The following is a 15,228-nucleotide window of genomic DNA, read 5'->3' as shown; positions in this document are numbered from 1 at the left end:
TCCTCCTTACACAAAGGAGTAGGTACCAGTCCTGCTCTTGGGTTGTTGCCCTCCTACGGCCCCCTCCATGTCTCCTGGTGTACTGGCCTGTCTCCTGGTAGCGCCTAAAGCCTCTGGACACTACACTGACAGACACAGCAAACCTTCTTGCCACAGCTCGCATTCATGTGCCATCCTGGATGAGCTGCACTACCTGAGCCACTTCTGTGGGTTGTAGACAACGCCTCAAGCTACTGTACAGTACCTCTGGGGATGAGAGCATTTACAAAATTGAGCATCATTTCCTTGTCTTGAGGCATTTCCACTGAAGTTGGATCCAACTGTAATTTGATTTCCACTTTGATTTTGAGCCTCATTCCAAATCCAGACCGCCATGGGATATTAAAGGGAACCTGTCACCCCGTTTTTTCAAGATGAGATAAAAATAGCATTAAATAGGGGCAGAGCTGTGCTTTACATTAGTGTATTTTGGAGCCTTTATTCCCCACCTATGCTGCCGAAATACCTTTGTAAAGTCGCTGTTTTGGGCTGTCACTCACGCTGGTCTGGTCATATGGGTGTGGTGACAGCGCTGTTTCTCCCCCAGATCTCCGTTGGTGGCGTAGTGGTGTGCGCATGTCCAACTGGCGAATCCACTGTGCAGCTGAAGGAAAAGAGCGCGATCTGCGCTATTCAGCTGTTTATTGGTGGGCGCGGCCATCTTTGTGAGGCCGCGCGTGCGCAGATGGTTCTTCTCGGCTTCCCGGGGCTTCAGGAAAATGGCCGCGGGATGCCGCGCGTGCGCAGATGGCGATCGCGGCAGCCATTTTCCTGCAGCCGCGATGCAAATTCGGCTTCAGGAAAATGGCCGCCGAGATCTCCATGTGCGCACGCGCGGCATCCCGCGGCCATTTTCCTGAAGCCCCGGGAAGCCGAGAAGAACCATCTGCGCACGCGCGGCCTCACAAAGATGGCCGCGCCCACCGATAGACGGCTGAATAGCGCAGATCGCGCTCTTTTCCTTCAGCTGCACAGTGGATTCGCCAGTTGGACATGGGCACACCACTACGCCACCAACGGAGATCTGGGGGAGAAACCGCTGTCACCACACCCACCTGACCAGACCAGCGTGAGTGACAGCCCAAAACAGCGACTTTACAAAGGTATTTCGGCAGCATAGGTGGGGAATAAAGGCTCCAAAATACACTAATGTAAAGCACAGCTCTGCCCCTATTTAATGCTATTTTTATCTCATCTTGAAAAATCGGGGTGACAGGTTCCCTTTAATTTTGTTTGACATTGATCATTTTTATATTTGACTGTTTTCCACGCTTTCCACAATGTAATGAATGAAGATATGCCACTGGAATATTTCATTCAGTGATATCTAGGATGTGGTATCTTAGTGTTCCCTTTATTTTTTTTACAGTAGACTCGTACACTCTCTTCTTAGTGGACACATTTGAAGTTGGTTTACGCCTGCCTAAACGGCAATATTGATGTGCATGAAGTATAAAAAAGGACAAATCAACACCCCAATATGAAATAGATACGATCAATTATAGATAGTGAATCTCAATACAGGATGGATGAGGTCACATCAAAACTGCAACGCTGGTATATGGGAATTAATAAAGCGGGAGAACAACAGGCACCAACATGGGACATACGAACACAACTATAGAGGATATGGGTGTCCTATAAATACTCAAAAACAAGGAGATACCCTGTGCTACCCGTACAACATTCAGGCGTAGCTACAAGATGGGTATGGTGGGTGAAGACACCAAGAAGAGTCACGGGAGAGGTAAATCCGAGAACTAGATCGGCCCACATGAGTGACCTGTGAAAAAATAAAGAAGAAAAAGAGTTAAAGGAGAGGCAAAACCCAAATGACTTAAAATTAGCAAACGGAAACCACCGAAGCCAAACGGGGGAAACATCCATTTTTTTCTTAGATCATAATTGCCTACAAAATCCAGTGAGTTCTTCATTAAGTCCATGTTGGGGCCATCTCATTGCAAAAGTTCCCAGGTGATGTCCCTTCCTGGGACACTTGTACGAACCCTCTCCATCCCTATAACACGTGCAGCCTTAGTTTTACTGTCACGATGATGTAAAAAGTGTTCAGGTGTAAGCGTCTGCTCTTTTCTGGTTGGATCCTGCGTCTCAGTTCCAGTGTGATCTGTCCAACATAAATCTTCGGACACTTGTGCCATGTCACATTAGTAGAGCCCCTGAGGTTTCAGAATAGCAGAACCCCACATAAGTGACTACATTTTACAAACTACGCCTCAATAAATTCATCTAGGGGTGCAGTGATTATTTTGACACAACGGATGTGTCACATCATTTTATACTATTGTGCAGTGAAGAAAAAATAATTGCATTTTTAATCACGAAAATTTGGTTTTAGCTCCAAATTTTACACGGGGAAATAGGTAAAAATGGCACCAAAATTTGTCCCACAATTTCTAATGAACGTAATGAATGAAAATTGCTAATCTGACGTTGTAGTGACCAGTACATTGTAGTGACCAGTATGCTGTAGTGACCAGTACAGTATGCCCAGCCTGTGTTTCAGGAGACATGCACCCATAAATTAGGCGGTCTCTCATCGCTACAGAAATGCCAAACATGTGGACGCGGTTTAGACACTGGGGCTCAGAAGGGAGGGGGCATTCAGACTTGGGAGCGCATAATTTGCTTTTCCTTTTCCAAATCCTTTGTGCTACCAGTAACTTGGAAGATCCCTATATTTCCGTTAGCAGATGACAGACAGAGCAGGGACTTGCTTTTTTTGTGGATTGAGTTGAAGCTTTTGTTGGGAACATTTTACATAACGTTTGGGATCACATTTATCCTGCGCTCTACGCTGAGCACTTACATTGGGGTTTCCATCTAAATATCTGAGTGACATGCTTCAGATGAAACCCTTGAAGGATCCATTCACTATAATGAGGCAGCAGTTACTCTAGACTCCGTCTGGCCTCTGCTCAGCGGTGACCTTCTTTTCAGATGTGCACAAAACTGTGGCTGACTGCACTTTTATGCAATCCTAAAAAGATGGGCACCGGGCCGGATCACAAGCCAGACGGCAGCCACAATGCCTGCATCTGCCTCATTATAAGGAATCTTCCTCTGGGGATTCTGACTGAATCATGTAATTCAGAGATTTACATGTGTAATAGCTCAGTGCAGAGCGCAGGATAAATGTGCGCTGAGTCCTGCGATCAATGGGAGGCAGAATGAACATATCAACAGCATGTGAAGAAATTGTTTTATTTTATTTTTTTACTAATTTCCTCAGTAGGTTTTCAACAGGGGTCCTTAGTAGGCCATCAACAATGGTCCTAAGTAGGTCCTCAACAGTGGTTTTTAGTAGGTCCTCAGCAGGGGTTCTCAGGTGATCCTCAGCAGGGTTCCTCAGTAGGCTGTTACAGTGCCACATTGGTAATTGTGGTAATCGCGTTGCAGAGGCTAATGAAAGCCAGTGCACATGCACACTGGCAACTCCTCCATATAAAGACCACTGTCAGAGAATGCTAGTGGCATCCAAATATGTCTGTCAGAGATCAGAGTTCAGCTTTGGTGCATGTTGTCAGATGCAGATGCATATATGTATCATTGCCGGCATCTACCACATGTGGAGAGAGTTCAGCTTCTGCGCCCCCATAAAATAAGACCCTACAGACATGAGCTCTGCATTCCATCAGCAACCCCCAACCTCTCCCTACTCCTCTCACAGCATCAGGGTCACACAGAAAGAAAGAGAATCTGCAGCATCATCTCCCTCTCACAGCATCAGGGTCATACACAAAGAAAGAGAATCTGCAGCATCATCTCCCTCTCACAGCATCAGGGTCATACACAAAGAAAGAGAATCTGCAGCATCATCTCCCTCTCACAATATTAGGATCACACAGAAAGAAAGAGAATCTGCAGCATTATTTCCCTCTCACAGCATCAGGGTCATACACAAAGAAAGAGAATCTGCAGCATCATCTCCCTCTCACAATATTAGGATCACACAGAAAGAAAGAGAATCTACAGCATCATCTCCCTCTCACAGCATGAGGGTCACACCCAAAGTAAGAGAATCTGCAGCAGCATCTCCCTCTCACAACATGAGGATCACACACAAAGAGAATCTGCAGCATCATCTCCCTCTCACAGCATGAGAGTCACACCCAAAGTAAGAGAATCTGCAGCATCATCTCCCTCTCACAGCATGAGAGTCACACCCAAAGTAAGAGAATCTGCAGCATCATCTCCCTCTCACAGCATGAGAGTCACACCCAAAGTAAGAGAATCTGCAGCATCATCTCCCTCTCACAGCATGAGAGTCACACCCAAAGTAAGAGAATCTGCAGCATCATCTCCCTCTCACAGCATGAGAGTCACACCCAAAGTAAGAGAATCTGCAGCATCATCTCCCTCTCACAGCATGAGAGTCACACCCAAAGTAAGAGAATCTGCAGCATCATCTCCCTCTCACAGCATGAGGGTCACACCCAAAGTAAGAGAATCTGCAGCATCATCTCCCTCTCACAGCATGAGAGTCACACCCAAAGTAAGAGAATCTGCAGCATCATCTCCCTCTCACAGCATGAGGGTCACACCCAAAGTAAGAGAATCTGCAGCATCATCTCCCTCTCACAGCATGAGAGTCACACCCAAAGTAAGAGAATCTGCAGCATCTTCTCCCTCTCACAGCATGAGAGTCACACCCAAAGTAAGAGAATCTGCAGCATCATCTCCCTCTCACAGCATGAGGGTCACACCCAAAGTAAGAGAATCTGCAGCATCATCTCCCTCTCACAGCATGAGAGTCACACCCAAAGTAAGAGAATCTGCAGCATCATCTCCCTCTCACAGCATGAGGGTCACACCCAAAGTAAGAGAATCTGCAGCATCATCTCCCTCTCACAGCATGAGAGTCACACCCAAAGTAAGAGAATCTGCAGCATCATCTCCCTCTCACAGCATGAGGGTCACACCCAAAGTAAGAGAATCTGCAGCATCATCTCCCTCTCACAGCATGAGAGTCACACCCAAAGTAAGAGAATCTGCAGCATCATCTCCCTCTCACAGCATGAGAGTCACACCCAAAGTAAGAGAATCTGCAGCATCATCTCCCTCTCACAGCATGAGGGTCACAATGTGAAGCAGAGTTTGCAGCATCATCTCCATACTCCTGTGTCCTCTCAGTTACTGTAGAGAAGCTTTTTATCGTGTTACTGTTTTAATCCCCAAAAGTTGTAATATTAGTTTTGCTTTACAGTCACGCGTCCTTTTAACCCTTTGCTGCTTCTCTGCACCGTGTCTAATTCCGTTCTCCTTTTCTCTTTCTCGCGCCCGCTGTTCTCGCCCTTTATTCTCCATTTGCCCTGATTATTTCAGCAGCTGCCTTCAGACCTGTACAGGTAGTGATTACACCCGCGCCACTGCCTGGTTCCCCCAGGTAACGGATCCCGTCATTACACACGAGTCGCGCATGCAGGAGGAAAAACAAGTTAATAGGGAGCCCAGGGACCTGTCTTTATAAGGTGCGTGTAAAGTCTTGTAACAGCTCCTCTACACCGAGATCGGCACAGTCTGCTGAAATACTCTGTGCTGCTGGCGACCCTAGGTCCGACTCCCAAATGCCTCAATTCCCCTCCTCACAATAAAATGATGTTGTCAGCCATATCCTGACTAATATCATCCTGGGAGAGGACAGATCACTTCCTTCCATAAAAACAACAGTATTCATCTTTCCTGAAATACTCTGTGCTGCTGAGAACACTGCTTTTTCTACAATGTAACTCAATCTGTGATCAGCTAATTACTCTTCTCCTTAAATACCACACAGTTCTGTTCCTTTCCTTTTTGTAACTCTAGGTCTGCAGTTTCCCATAATGTGCCTCTCCTGAAATACTTTGTGCTGCTGTGGATCCAGTTCCTTCCATGATGTAGCTCCAGGTTGACATATGGACGCTTACTTTGAGTATTCTGCCCTGTATCCTGGATGGAGGATAATAGACCCTCTTGGTGGAGCCTTTGATGAACGTCACTTTTGCTACTTATAAACCTGTAAATCCAACGGGAAGACCAAGAATGAAAAAAGAGAATTTAATTAAGAAAGTCTCCAGGGAGCCATGAAACCAAGTTGTCTACAACAATGCCGCTCATCAGAAGTGTCAATCTCTGAGCAGTCCACGTCCGACACCTATAAGAACTTTGAGTTGAGCAGCGGAGTGTTTTACGTTATCCTGGTTGCTATGGAGATGCTGCCTAAGGACCAAATTTTGTTTTCAAGAAGTAGCATGTCCCAATCAACCAAGCCAGCTTCAATTACTGGGGTCATTAGAAAAAATTACAACTTGTAGAAAGATGATTGTTCTATTCACTATTCCAACGTCAAAGTGTAACTGCCATGTCAGAACTTTCAGCGGAAAGTCTGTGTGACCCTCTTGCTCCTCCTCTCCATAGAATGCCTGTTTCTGTAGCTCCTCCCCTCCGTAGAATGTCTGTGTTCCTCTAGCTCCTCCACTCCATAAAATGTTCGTGTTCCTCTAGCTCCTCACCTGCATAGAATGTCTGTGTGATCCTCTAGCTCCTCACCTGCATAGAATGTCTGTGTGTTCCTCTAGCTCCTCTTCCATAGAATGTCTGTGTGTTCCTCTAGCTCCTCCCCTCCATAGAAGGTCTGTGTGATCCTCTAGCTCCTCTTCCATAGAATGTCTGTGTGATCCTCTAGCTCCTCCCCTCCATAGAATGTCTGTGTGATCCTCTAGCTCCTCTTCCATAGAATGTCTGTGTGTTCCTCTAGCTCCTCCCCTCCATAGAATGTCTGTGTGTTCCTCTAGCTCCTAACCTCCATAGAATGTCTGCCTCTAGCTCCTCCCCTCCAAAGAATGTCTGTGTGTTCCACTAGCTCCTCCCTTTCCATAGAATGTCTGTGTGTTCCTTTAGCTCCTCCCTTTCCATGGAATATCTGTGTGTTCCTCTAGCTCCTCCTCTTCATAGAATGGCTGTGTGTTCCTCTAGCTCCTCCCCTCCATAGAATGTCTGTGTTCCACTAGCTCCTCTCTTTCCATAGAATGTCTGTGTGTTCCTTTAGCTTCTCCCTTCAATATAATGTCTGTGTGTTCCACTAGCTCCTTCCCTCCATAAAATGTCTGTGTGTTCCACTAGCTCCTCCATTTCCATAGAATGTCTGTGTGTTCTTTTAGCTCCTCCCCTCCATGGAATGTCTGTGTTCCACTAGCTCCTCCCTTTCCATAGAACATCTGTGTGTTCTTTTAGCTCCTCCTCTCCATAGAATGTCTGTGTGTTCCTCTAGCTCCTCCTCTCCATAGAATATCTGTATGCTCCACTAGCTCCTTCCTTCCATAGAATGTCTGTATGTTCCTCTAGCTCCTCCCGTCCATGGAATGTCTGTGTGTTCCACTAGCTCCTTCCCTTCATAGAATGTCTGTGTGTTCCTCTAGCTCCTCCCCTCCATAGAATGTCTGCCTCTAGCTCCTCCCCTCCATAGAATGTCTGTGTTCCACTAGCTCCTCTCTTTCCATAGAATGTCTGTGTGTTCCACTAGCTCCTTCCCTCCATAAAATGTCTGTGTGTTCCACTAGCTCCTCCATTTCCATAGAATGTCTGTGTGTTCTTTTAGCTCCTCCCCTCCATGGAATGTCTGTGTTCCACTAGCTCCTCCCTTTCCATAGAACATCTGTGTGTTCTTTTAGCTCCTCCTCTCCATAGAATGTCTGTGTGTTCCTCTAGCTCCTCCTCTCCATAGAATATCTGTATGCTCCACTAGCTCCTTCCTTCCATAGAATGTCTGTATGTTCCTCTAGCTCCTCCCGTCCATGGAATGTCTGTGTGTTCCACTAGCTCCTTCCCTTCATAGAATGTCTGTGTGTTCCTCTAGCTCCTCCCCTCCATAGAATGTCTGCCTCTAGCTCCTCCCCTCCATAGAATGTCTGTGTGTTCCACTAGCGCCTCCCTTTCCATAGAATGTCTGTGTGTTCTTTTAGCTCCTCCCTTTCCATAGAATGTCTGTGTTCCTCTAGCTCCTCCCCTCCATAGAATGTCTGTGTTCCTCTATCTCTCCCATCCATAGAATATCTGTGTGTTGCTCTATCTCCTTCCATCCATAGAATATCTGTGTGTTCCTCTAGCTCCTCCTCTCCATAGAATGTCTGTGTTCCTCTAGGTCATTCCCTCCACAGAATGTGTGTTCCTCCTCTCTATAGAATGTCTGTTCCTCTAGCTCCTCCCCTCCATAGAATGTGTGTTCTTCTATCTCCTCCCATCCATAGAATGTCTGTGTTCCTCTAGCTCCTCTCCTCCATAGAATGTCTGTGTGTTCCTCTAGCTCCTCCCTTCCATAGAATGTCTGTGTTCCTCTAGCTCCTCCCCTCCATAGAATGTCTCTTTTCCTCTATCTCCTCCTCTCCATAGAATGTCTGTGATCCTCTAGCTCCTCCCTCTCCATAGAACGTCTGTGTGTTCCTCTACTAGCTCCTCCCTCTTCATAGAATGTCTGTAGGTTCCTCTAGCTCCTCCCTCTCCATAGAATGTCGGTGTGTTCCTCTACTAGCTCCTCCCTCTTCATAGAATGTCAGTGCAGCGCCCCAGAGACCTGGTCATTGCAGTATAGCGCTCTTCCACTAAGGGGAGCAGCGGTACGTCTGATGGCACTAAGGAGTTCTCTGACCAGGTATCACTAGAACACATTACACTTCACACTCCGGCCACTTTGGGGAGAAAAAGGCTTTATTTTTTGGGCCACTCCTCACACTGGTAAAACTAGGGGCTGGGGAGGAAGTTAGTTAGAAGCTGACTGGGTTGGAACCAGGCAACATCCCGTGGCAGGGGGTGTTGCTGGGAGAAGGCACAGGGGGGTCCCTGTCAGGCGTGGGAACCTAGCAGGTGCCTAGCGAACAGAACAGAACGTACGGAACCGCGCCTGCACACCTTGCGGCGGTATCCTAAGAAAGAGACAAGAAGGGAAGAATATTGTGGAACAGTGTAAACGAGATCAGCACAAAGGAGAGCCAGTAAAGGTACCTTCACACATAACGATATTGTTAACGATATCGTTGCTATTTGTGACGTAGCAACGATATCGTTAATGAAATCGTTATGTGTGACAGCGACCAACGATCAGGCCCCTGCTGAGAGATCCTTGGTCGCTGAATAAAGTCCAGAACTTTATTTCGTCGCTGGACTCCTGCTGACATCGCTGGATCGGCGTGTGTCACACCGATCCAGCGATGTCTTCACTGGTAACCAGGGTAAACATCGGGTAACTAAGCGCAGGGCCGCACTTAGTAACCCGATGTTTACCCTGGTTACCATGCTAAAAGTAAAAAAAAACAAACACTACATACTTACCTAACGCTGTCTGTCCCCGGCGCTGTGCTCTGCACTCCTCCTGTACTGGCTGTGAGCCGGAAAGCAGAGCGGTGACGTCACCGCTCTGCTTTCCGGCTCACAGCCAGTACAGGAGGAGTGCAGAGAAGCAGAGCGCAGCGCTGGAGGACAGACGGCTGTAGGTAAGTATGTAGTGTTTGTTTTTTTTTACTTTTAGCATGGTAACCAGGGTAAACATCGGGTTACTAAGCGCGGCCCTGCGCTTAGTTACCCGATGTTTACCCTGGTTACCGGCATCGTTGGTCGCTGGAGAGCGGTCTGTGTGACAGCTCTCCAGCGACCAAACAGCGACGCTGCAGCGATCCGGATCGTTGTCGGTATCGCTGCAGCGTCGCTTAATGTGAAGGGGCCTTAAGAGTCGTACCGAGAGAGGAAGGCAACATCTTACTGAGGCGCATAGTCGGTGGCCGGATCACCGTAGGAGTAACTGACTTCAGGCCTTACTTCAAATTCCGCTGGACAGTTAATCATAGGTTGGCTGTCTACCTTCTACACCTACGAAGACATAGGGGGCAACATTGGGAGAGGGGCGTCTCTAGGGTCCCGGAAGACCTCCAAGCCTTCCCGTCATACGGGTGGCGTCCTAGCCATAACATATCTGGGGGACGTTAGAAACTAGCAACATCTGGAACCAAAGAACGAGAGAGAGAGAAAGCTGTAGAGAACGAATGAAGGAGAACAGCAGTTGTGAGGACTATTCCGAATGCTCAGCAGGGTAGGACTACAACACACAGGCGCTATTGGTAGGCAACGATTTCCATCCGCGAGGGAAACTCTGGATGTGCCCATCGGACCGGCTGGTCTCTGATAGCCCGGTTGAACGTGCTCTGGACTGAGTATATTGAAGCCTTCAGTAAAAAAGTAAAGAGACTGCAACCTTGTGTCCTCGTTATTGACTGCACCTCACACCATCACCATCCACCTTACTGGGAAGCCCTGGGGATATATTTCACCTGTGGGAAGTCATACCATCCAGCTGCCATTCCATCACCCCAGCGGACCCCACAGCAGCGTCGGTCACACTGACCGAACACCACAGGTGGCGTCACGAACCCCTGACAGACTGTACTACCACCTTCATTAGACGCCCCTTAGCAGGGTCACGACCGGGTACAGCCACCGTGACAGCCTCAGAACCGAAGGAGAAGGGACCGGTACCGAGTGACTTGTGGCCCTGTGTCTGGGGGCGCTCCATCTGTGTGTTCCTCTAGCTCCTCCCTCTCCATAGAATGTCTGTGTGTTCCTCTACTAGCTCCTCCCTCTTCATAGAATGTCTGTATGTTCCACTAGCTCCTCCCTCTCCATAGAATGTCTGTGTGTTCCTCTATCTCCTCCCTCTCCATAGAATGTCTGTGTGTTCCTCTATCTTCTCCCTCTCCATAGTAAGTCTGTGTGTTCCTCTACTAGCTCCTCCCTCTTCATAGAATGTCTGTGTCTGCCTCTAGCTCCTCCCCTCCATAGAAGGTCTGTGTGTTCCTCTAGCTGCTCCCCTCCATAGAATGTCTGTGCCTCTAGCTCCTCCCCTCCATAGAATGTGTGTTCCTCTACTAGCTCCTCCTCTCCATAGAATGTCTGTGTTCCACTAGCTCTGCCCCTCCATAGAATGTGTGATCCTCTAGCTCCTCCCCCTCCATAGAATGTCTGTGTGTTCCTCTAGCTCCTCCTCTCCATAGAATGTCTGTGTGTTCCTCTAGCTCCTCCTCTCCATAGAATGTCTGCATGATCCTCTAGCCCCTCCCCTCCATAGAATGTCTGCATGATCCTCTAGCCCCTCCCCTCCATAGAATCTCCGTCTGTTCCTCTAGCGCCTTCCTCTTCATAGCACTTTATGAGCACCAACTGTCGTTTTATTAACAGGATAATCTGTCTCCATTGAATATAAATTTGATCCATAAATGGAGAGTGAAATACCAGTCCAGGAGGAGAAAGAAGAAGATATCTTTATCTCTGATAATATATTTTACAAACTTGCTATTTGACTACTCTTTAAATATGAAGCAACTTTACATTGTGTTTCCACGGTAACAGACTACAAACAAACCAGGTGTAGTCTGATCCATGCTGCAGTCACAATCCCTTCCATCTCTTGTCCACTTTACCTTCATAATATTGTATCAAATTTGTTATTAATGAAATGAAAATATTCAGATTTGCCAGTATCTGATTTTTTGGTGATTCCATTTTTGTAAATTCCTGCCAGCAGTGGATAAAAGCAAAAGGACGTTACACTTAAGGTACCGTCACATTAAGCGACGCTGCAGCGATATAGGCAACGATCCCGATCGCTGTAGCGTCGCTGTTTCGTCGTTGTGTGGTCGCTGGAGAGCTGTCACACAGACAGCTCTCCAGCGACCAACTATGCCGAAGTCCCCTGGTAACCAGGGTAAACATCGGGTTACTAAGCGCCGGGCCACGCTTAGTAACCCGATGTTTACCCTGGTTACCATTGTAAATGTAAAAAAACCCAAGCACTACATACTTACATTCCGGTGTCTGTCCCCCGGCCTCAGCTTCCCTGCACTGTCTCAGCGCCGGCCGTCCGTAAAGCAGAGCGGTGATGTCACCGCTGTGCTTTACGGCCGGCCGGCGCTCACAGTCAGTGCGGGAAGCTGACGGCGAGGGGACAGACACAGGAATGTAAGTATGTAGTGTTTTTTTTTTTTACATTTACAATGGTAACCAGGGTAAACATCGGGTTACTAAGCGCGGCCCTGCGCTTAGTAACCCGATGTTTACTCTGGTTACCAGTGAAGACATCGCTGAATCGGCGTCACACACGCCGATTCAGCGATGTCTCCCGTCAAAGAGGTCTCTGATGGAGGAGCGTGCGACCAGACTTGTCCATAACCCTTGGCCAAGTCAGTGACACCAATCACATCCTCAGCACATCTGTCATCCTCCTAAACATAAAGTGTAAAGCCTCCTTTCAGGAACAAATGACGACTGCGGGATCCGACTACGCTCGCTTTGTTTGTAGTCTGTTACCATGGAGACGCATCATTCTATATAAAAGATATAAAAACATCTTTTGGACATTTTTTTTAAATAAATTCTGCTTGTAAGGTTGCTTCATTTTTCATTTTAGCTTCACTGGAACAATATGAATAAACTGATCGAGGAGGACGACAAAGGGTGGAAAACAAAGTTCAGCAGAAGCCCCCGGGACGGACTGAATAATGATGTATCCCACCATAAACTGATGTGTATAGGGCAGCCATTACTGTATATTCAGAAGTCATTGCACCTTTTTTTGATTTATATGTGATCTGGAGGGTTCAGTGTCTTGCCCCCCCCCCCCCCCCCTAAGAAATCAGGGTATGTATTATTTTTACCTGACATACCCCCTTTTTTTTGGGTCCAGCCCCATCATTGCCCCTTGAATGTGCATCTGCATAGAAGGTTGCAGAGACGTCTCACCGAGGGGGCCCATGGGCTCCTCTACCTTATGTGATGACATGGGGCCCCTGCTACAGATGTCACAGACCCTCCTATACTTCTGCTTCCTTTCTGTGAGATCTCACTTCCATGAACACAATGATGGCGCCGCGTAGAGCGAGAGCCTCAGGTGTTTGGAGGGGGCTGGGCCAAGCACATGAAATTAATGAGACCTCACGGTATGCCCAGTTGATCTCCCTGCTGACTCCATTCTTCCACTTCGACGAGGCAAGAAGCACAAATCCCCGTCCGTTTCACCGAGCTGTAGGATTTAGCTTCTAAATTTCGTTATTTCCATAAGTGAGGAAGTGCGAGGGGTCCGATGGACGAGAAGGCTATCCTCTACCTGTCCCTCGTGGGCATGGCCGTAGGATTGGGCAGTGCACAGATGCTCGGTGAGTCCTCATCCACTCGTTACATTGTACCTCTGAGTAACAGTCATTGGGGAGGATCATTATTAAGCACGTACAGCGGCACGTATCTCGAGCTGGAGGGATTTGGGATCCTTTTTTATCATTATAACTTATTGGAAATTAGGGTGAAAAATTGAAAAATGATGGCAATATTTGCACCCTCCCCGAAAATCCTGCCTCAAATAAATATTTTAGTTTTTAGATTTTATTTTCATTCCTGAACTTTTGTGTAATTTTTTAAAATATTTGTATTTATTTTGAAATATTTTATTTTTTTAGTTATTCCCCTCGGGGACTCAAAACTGAATCCGCTTGTAAGCTATGTTCACACGTTGTGTTTTTGGTGCGTTTTCTTTCTTTCCGCATGAAAAACCTGCTCTCTAGGCAGTAAGAAACTTGCTGCAAAAAAAAAAAAAGGTTTTGCTTAGTTTTGTTGCTGTTTTTGGTGGCTTTTTTCATTGCTTTTTTGTCATGCTGCATATGTCTCTTGTGCATGCTGGTAACGTTTAGTGCTTCCCCCCCCCCCCCTTTCCCCCCCCAAAAAAAAAAAAAAAAAAATCTGATTCTACTCCATCAGGTTTTGGCACCAAAAATGCAGCAAAACTTGACTCCTGTGTTTTTTCAGTGATTTTTTTTCACCACCCATTGATTTCAATGGATGAAATACGCTGAAAGATGCGACATGCTGCATTCTACAAAATCTCAGGTTTTGTATAAAATGCTAAAAACAAAAAAATGCACAGAAATGCACAGAAGACCCCCAGTCTGGCGCTCAGTGGGCTCTCAGAGGTAGGACCCACATCAAACAAACCTATCCATTGGATAGGTGATAACTTGTTTAGGCCGGAATACCCCTTTAATGACTATTGGAATTTTTCCCGATCTATGTACTAATTCAATCACTATAACTTTTTTTATTTTTTACGTTATTACAGTAATTTTTCAGATATTTGTTTGTTTATTTTGTTCACTATTGGTGACAATTCGGTCGTTCATTTTGTAAACTTTTTTTACAAAAAATATTTTTTTTGTTCATGTTTTAAAGAACTTAAAAAGGCAGAAATATATACATTGTACATTGAGTGATTTATATTTTTAGGTAATACTCCAGCTAGCCAGGGCTTTGTATATGATTGGCAGGCTTTGTAAAAACATCCAGAAATGATTAAAAAAAAGTAAAATATTTTAAATTATTAATAAAACATGGCTGCTTTTCTCTGGAAAACAGCGCCACACCTGTGGACAGGTTGTGTCTGGCATTGCAGCTCAGTAGATGTGAACGTACTGTTCTGATGTTTTTGCATTATCCGATGGGGATTTATCTAACTGGTGGATTGTCAAGTTCAGTTTTTCTCCCTAAAGTACCAAGGCTGCCAACTGTTACTATTTTGCATGGAGAAATAAGGCTGCCGATCTATTAATCCCTCCCCCTGTAGCGGCATTCACATTGTGCAGCCTTAAGAGCTGAGCCCACACTTGATAGCTGTACGTTATAGCTTAAATCCACTCTAACACACTGCTTGTTGCTTGAGATTCCCAAGGTCAAGGCCAGTATCGTTCCAGACCTCTTAACCTCCTACATGCTACGATCTATAGTGACTGCAGCATCTAAGTGGTTGACAGAAGGAGGTAGCACCTTCAGTACACACTTCTGGGGTGCAGATGGTTGCTTTGGCACCCATAGGCCTAACAGCAGCAAGATATAACAGGCTAGGTGTTAGTGTAAAACTTCATTACATTGATCGGACCCTATGGTCTATAGTGACTGCAGCATCTAAGTGATTGACAGAAGGAGGTAGCACCTTCAGTACACACGTCTGGGGTGCAGATGGTTGCTTTGGCACCCATAGGCCTAACAGCAGCAAGATATAACAGTCTAGGTGTTAGTGTAAAACTTCATTACATTGATCGGACCCTATGGTCTATAGTGACTGCAGCATCTAAGTGGTTGACAGAAGGAGGTAGCACCTTCAGTACACAC

At 46.5% G+C, this 15,228-nt stretch overlaps 1 protein-coding gene across 3 annotated transcripts in view; it reads left to right on the top strand.

Annotated features, from left to right (window-relative positions):
- The first annotated feature begins 13,057 nt into the window (after positions 1-13,057).
- The window catches only part of UMODL1 (uromodulin like 1), a 105,343-nt gene continuing 103,172 nt past the window's right edge, over positions 13,058-15,228 (top strand). For all 3 annotated transcript variants that reach the window (XM_069760685.1, XM_069760683.1, XM_069760686.1), the window contains exon 1: positions 13,058-13,229. In XM_069760685.1, coding sequence (XP_069616786.1) covers positions 13,157-13,229 — 73 coding nt within the window. In that variant the 5' untranslated portion in view covers positions 13,058-13,156. The remainder of the gene's footprint in view (positions 13,230-15,228) is intronic.

This window comes from Ranitomeya imitator, chromosome 3 (assembly GCF_032444005.1).
Source record: "Ranitomeya imitator isolate aRanImi1 chromosome 3, aRanImi1.pri, whole genome shotgun sequence".
Lineage (NCBI taxonomy): Eukaryota > Metazoa > Chordata > Amphibia > Anura > Dendrobatidae > Ranitomeya > Ranitomeya imitator.
Note: the sequence above shows the minus strand (reverse complement) of the source record. Positions and strands in the feature narration are given on the sequence as shown.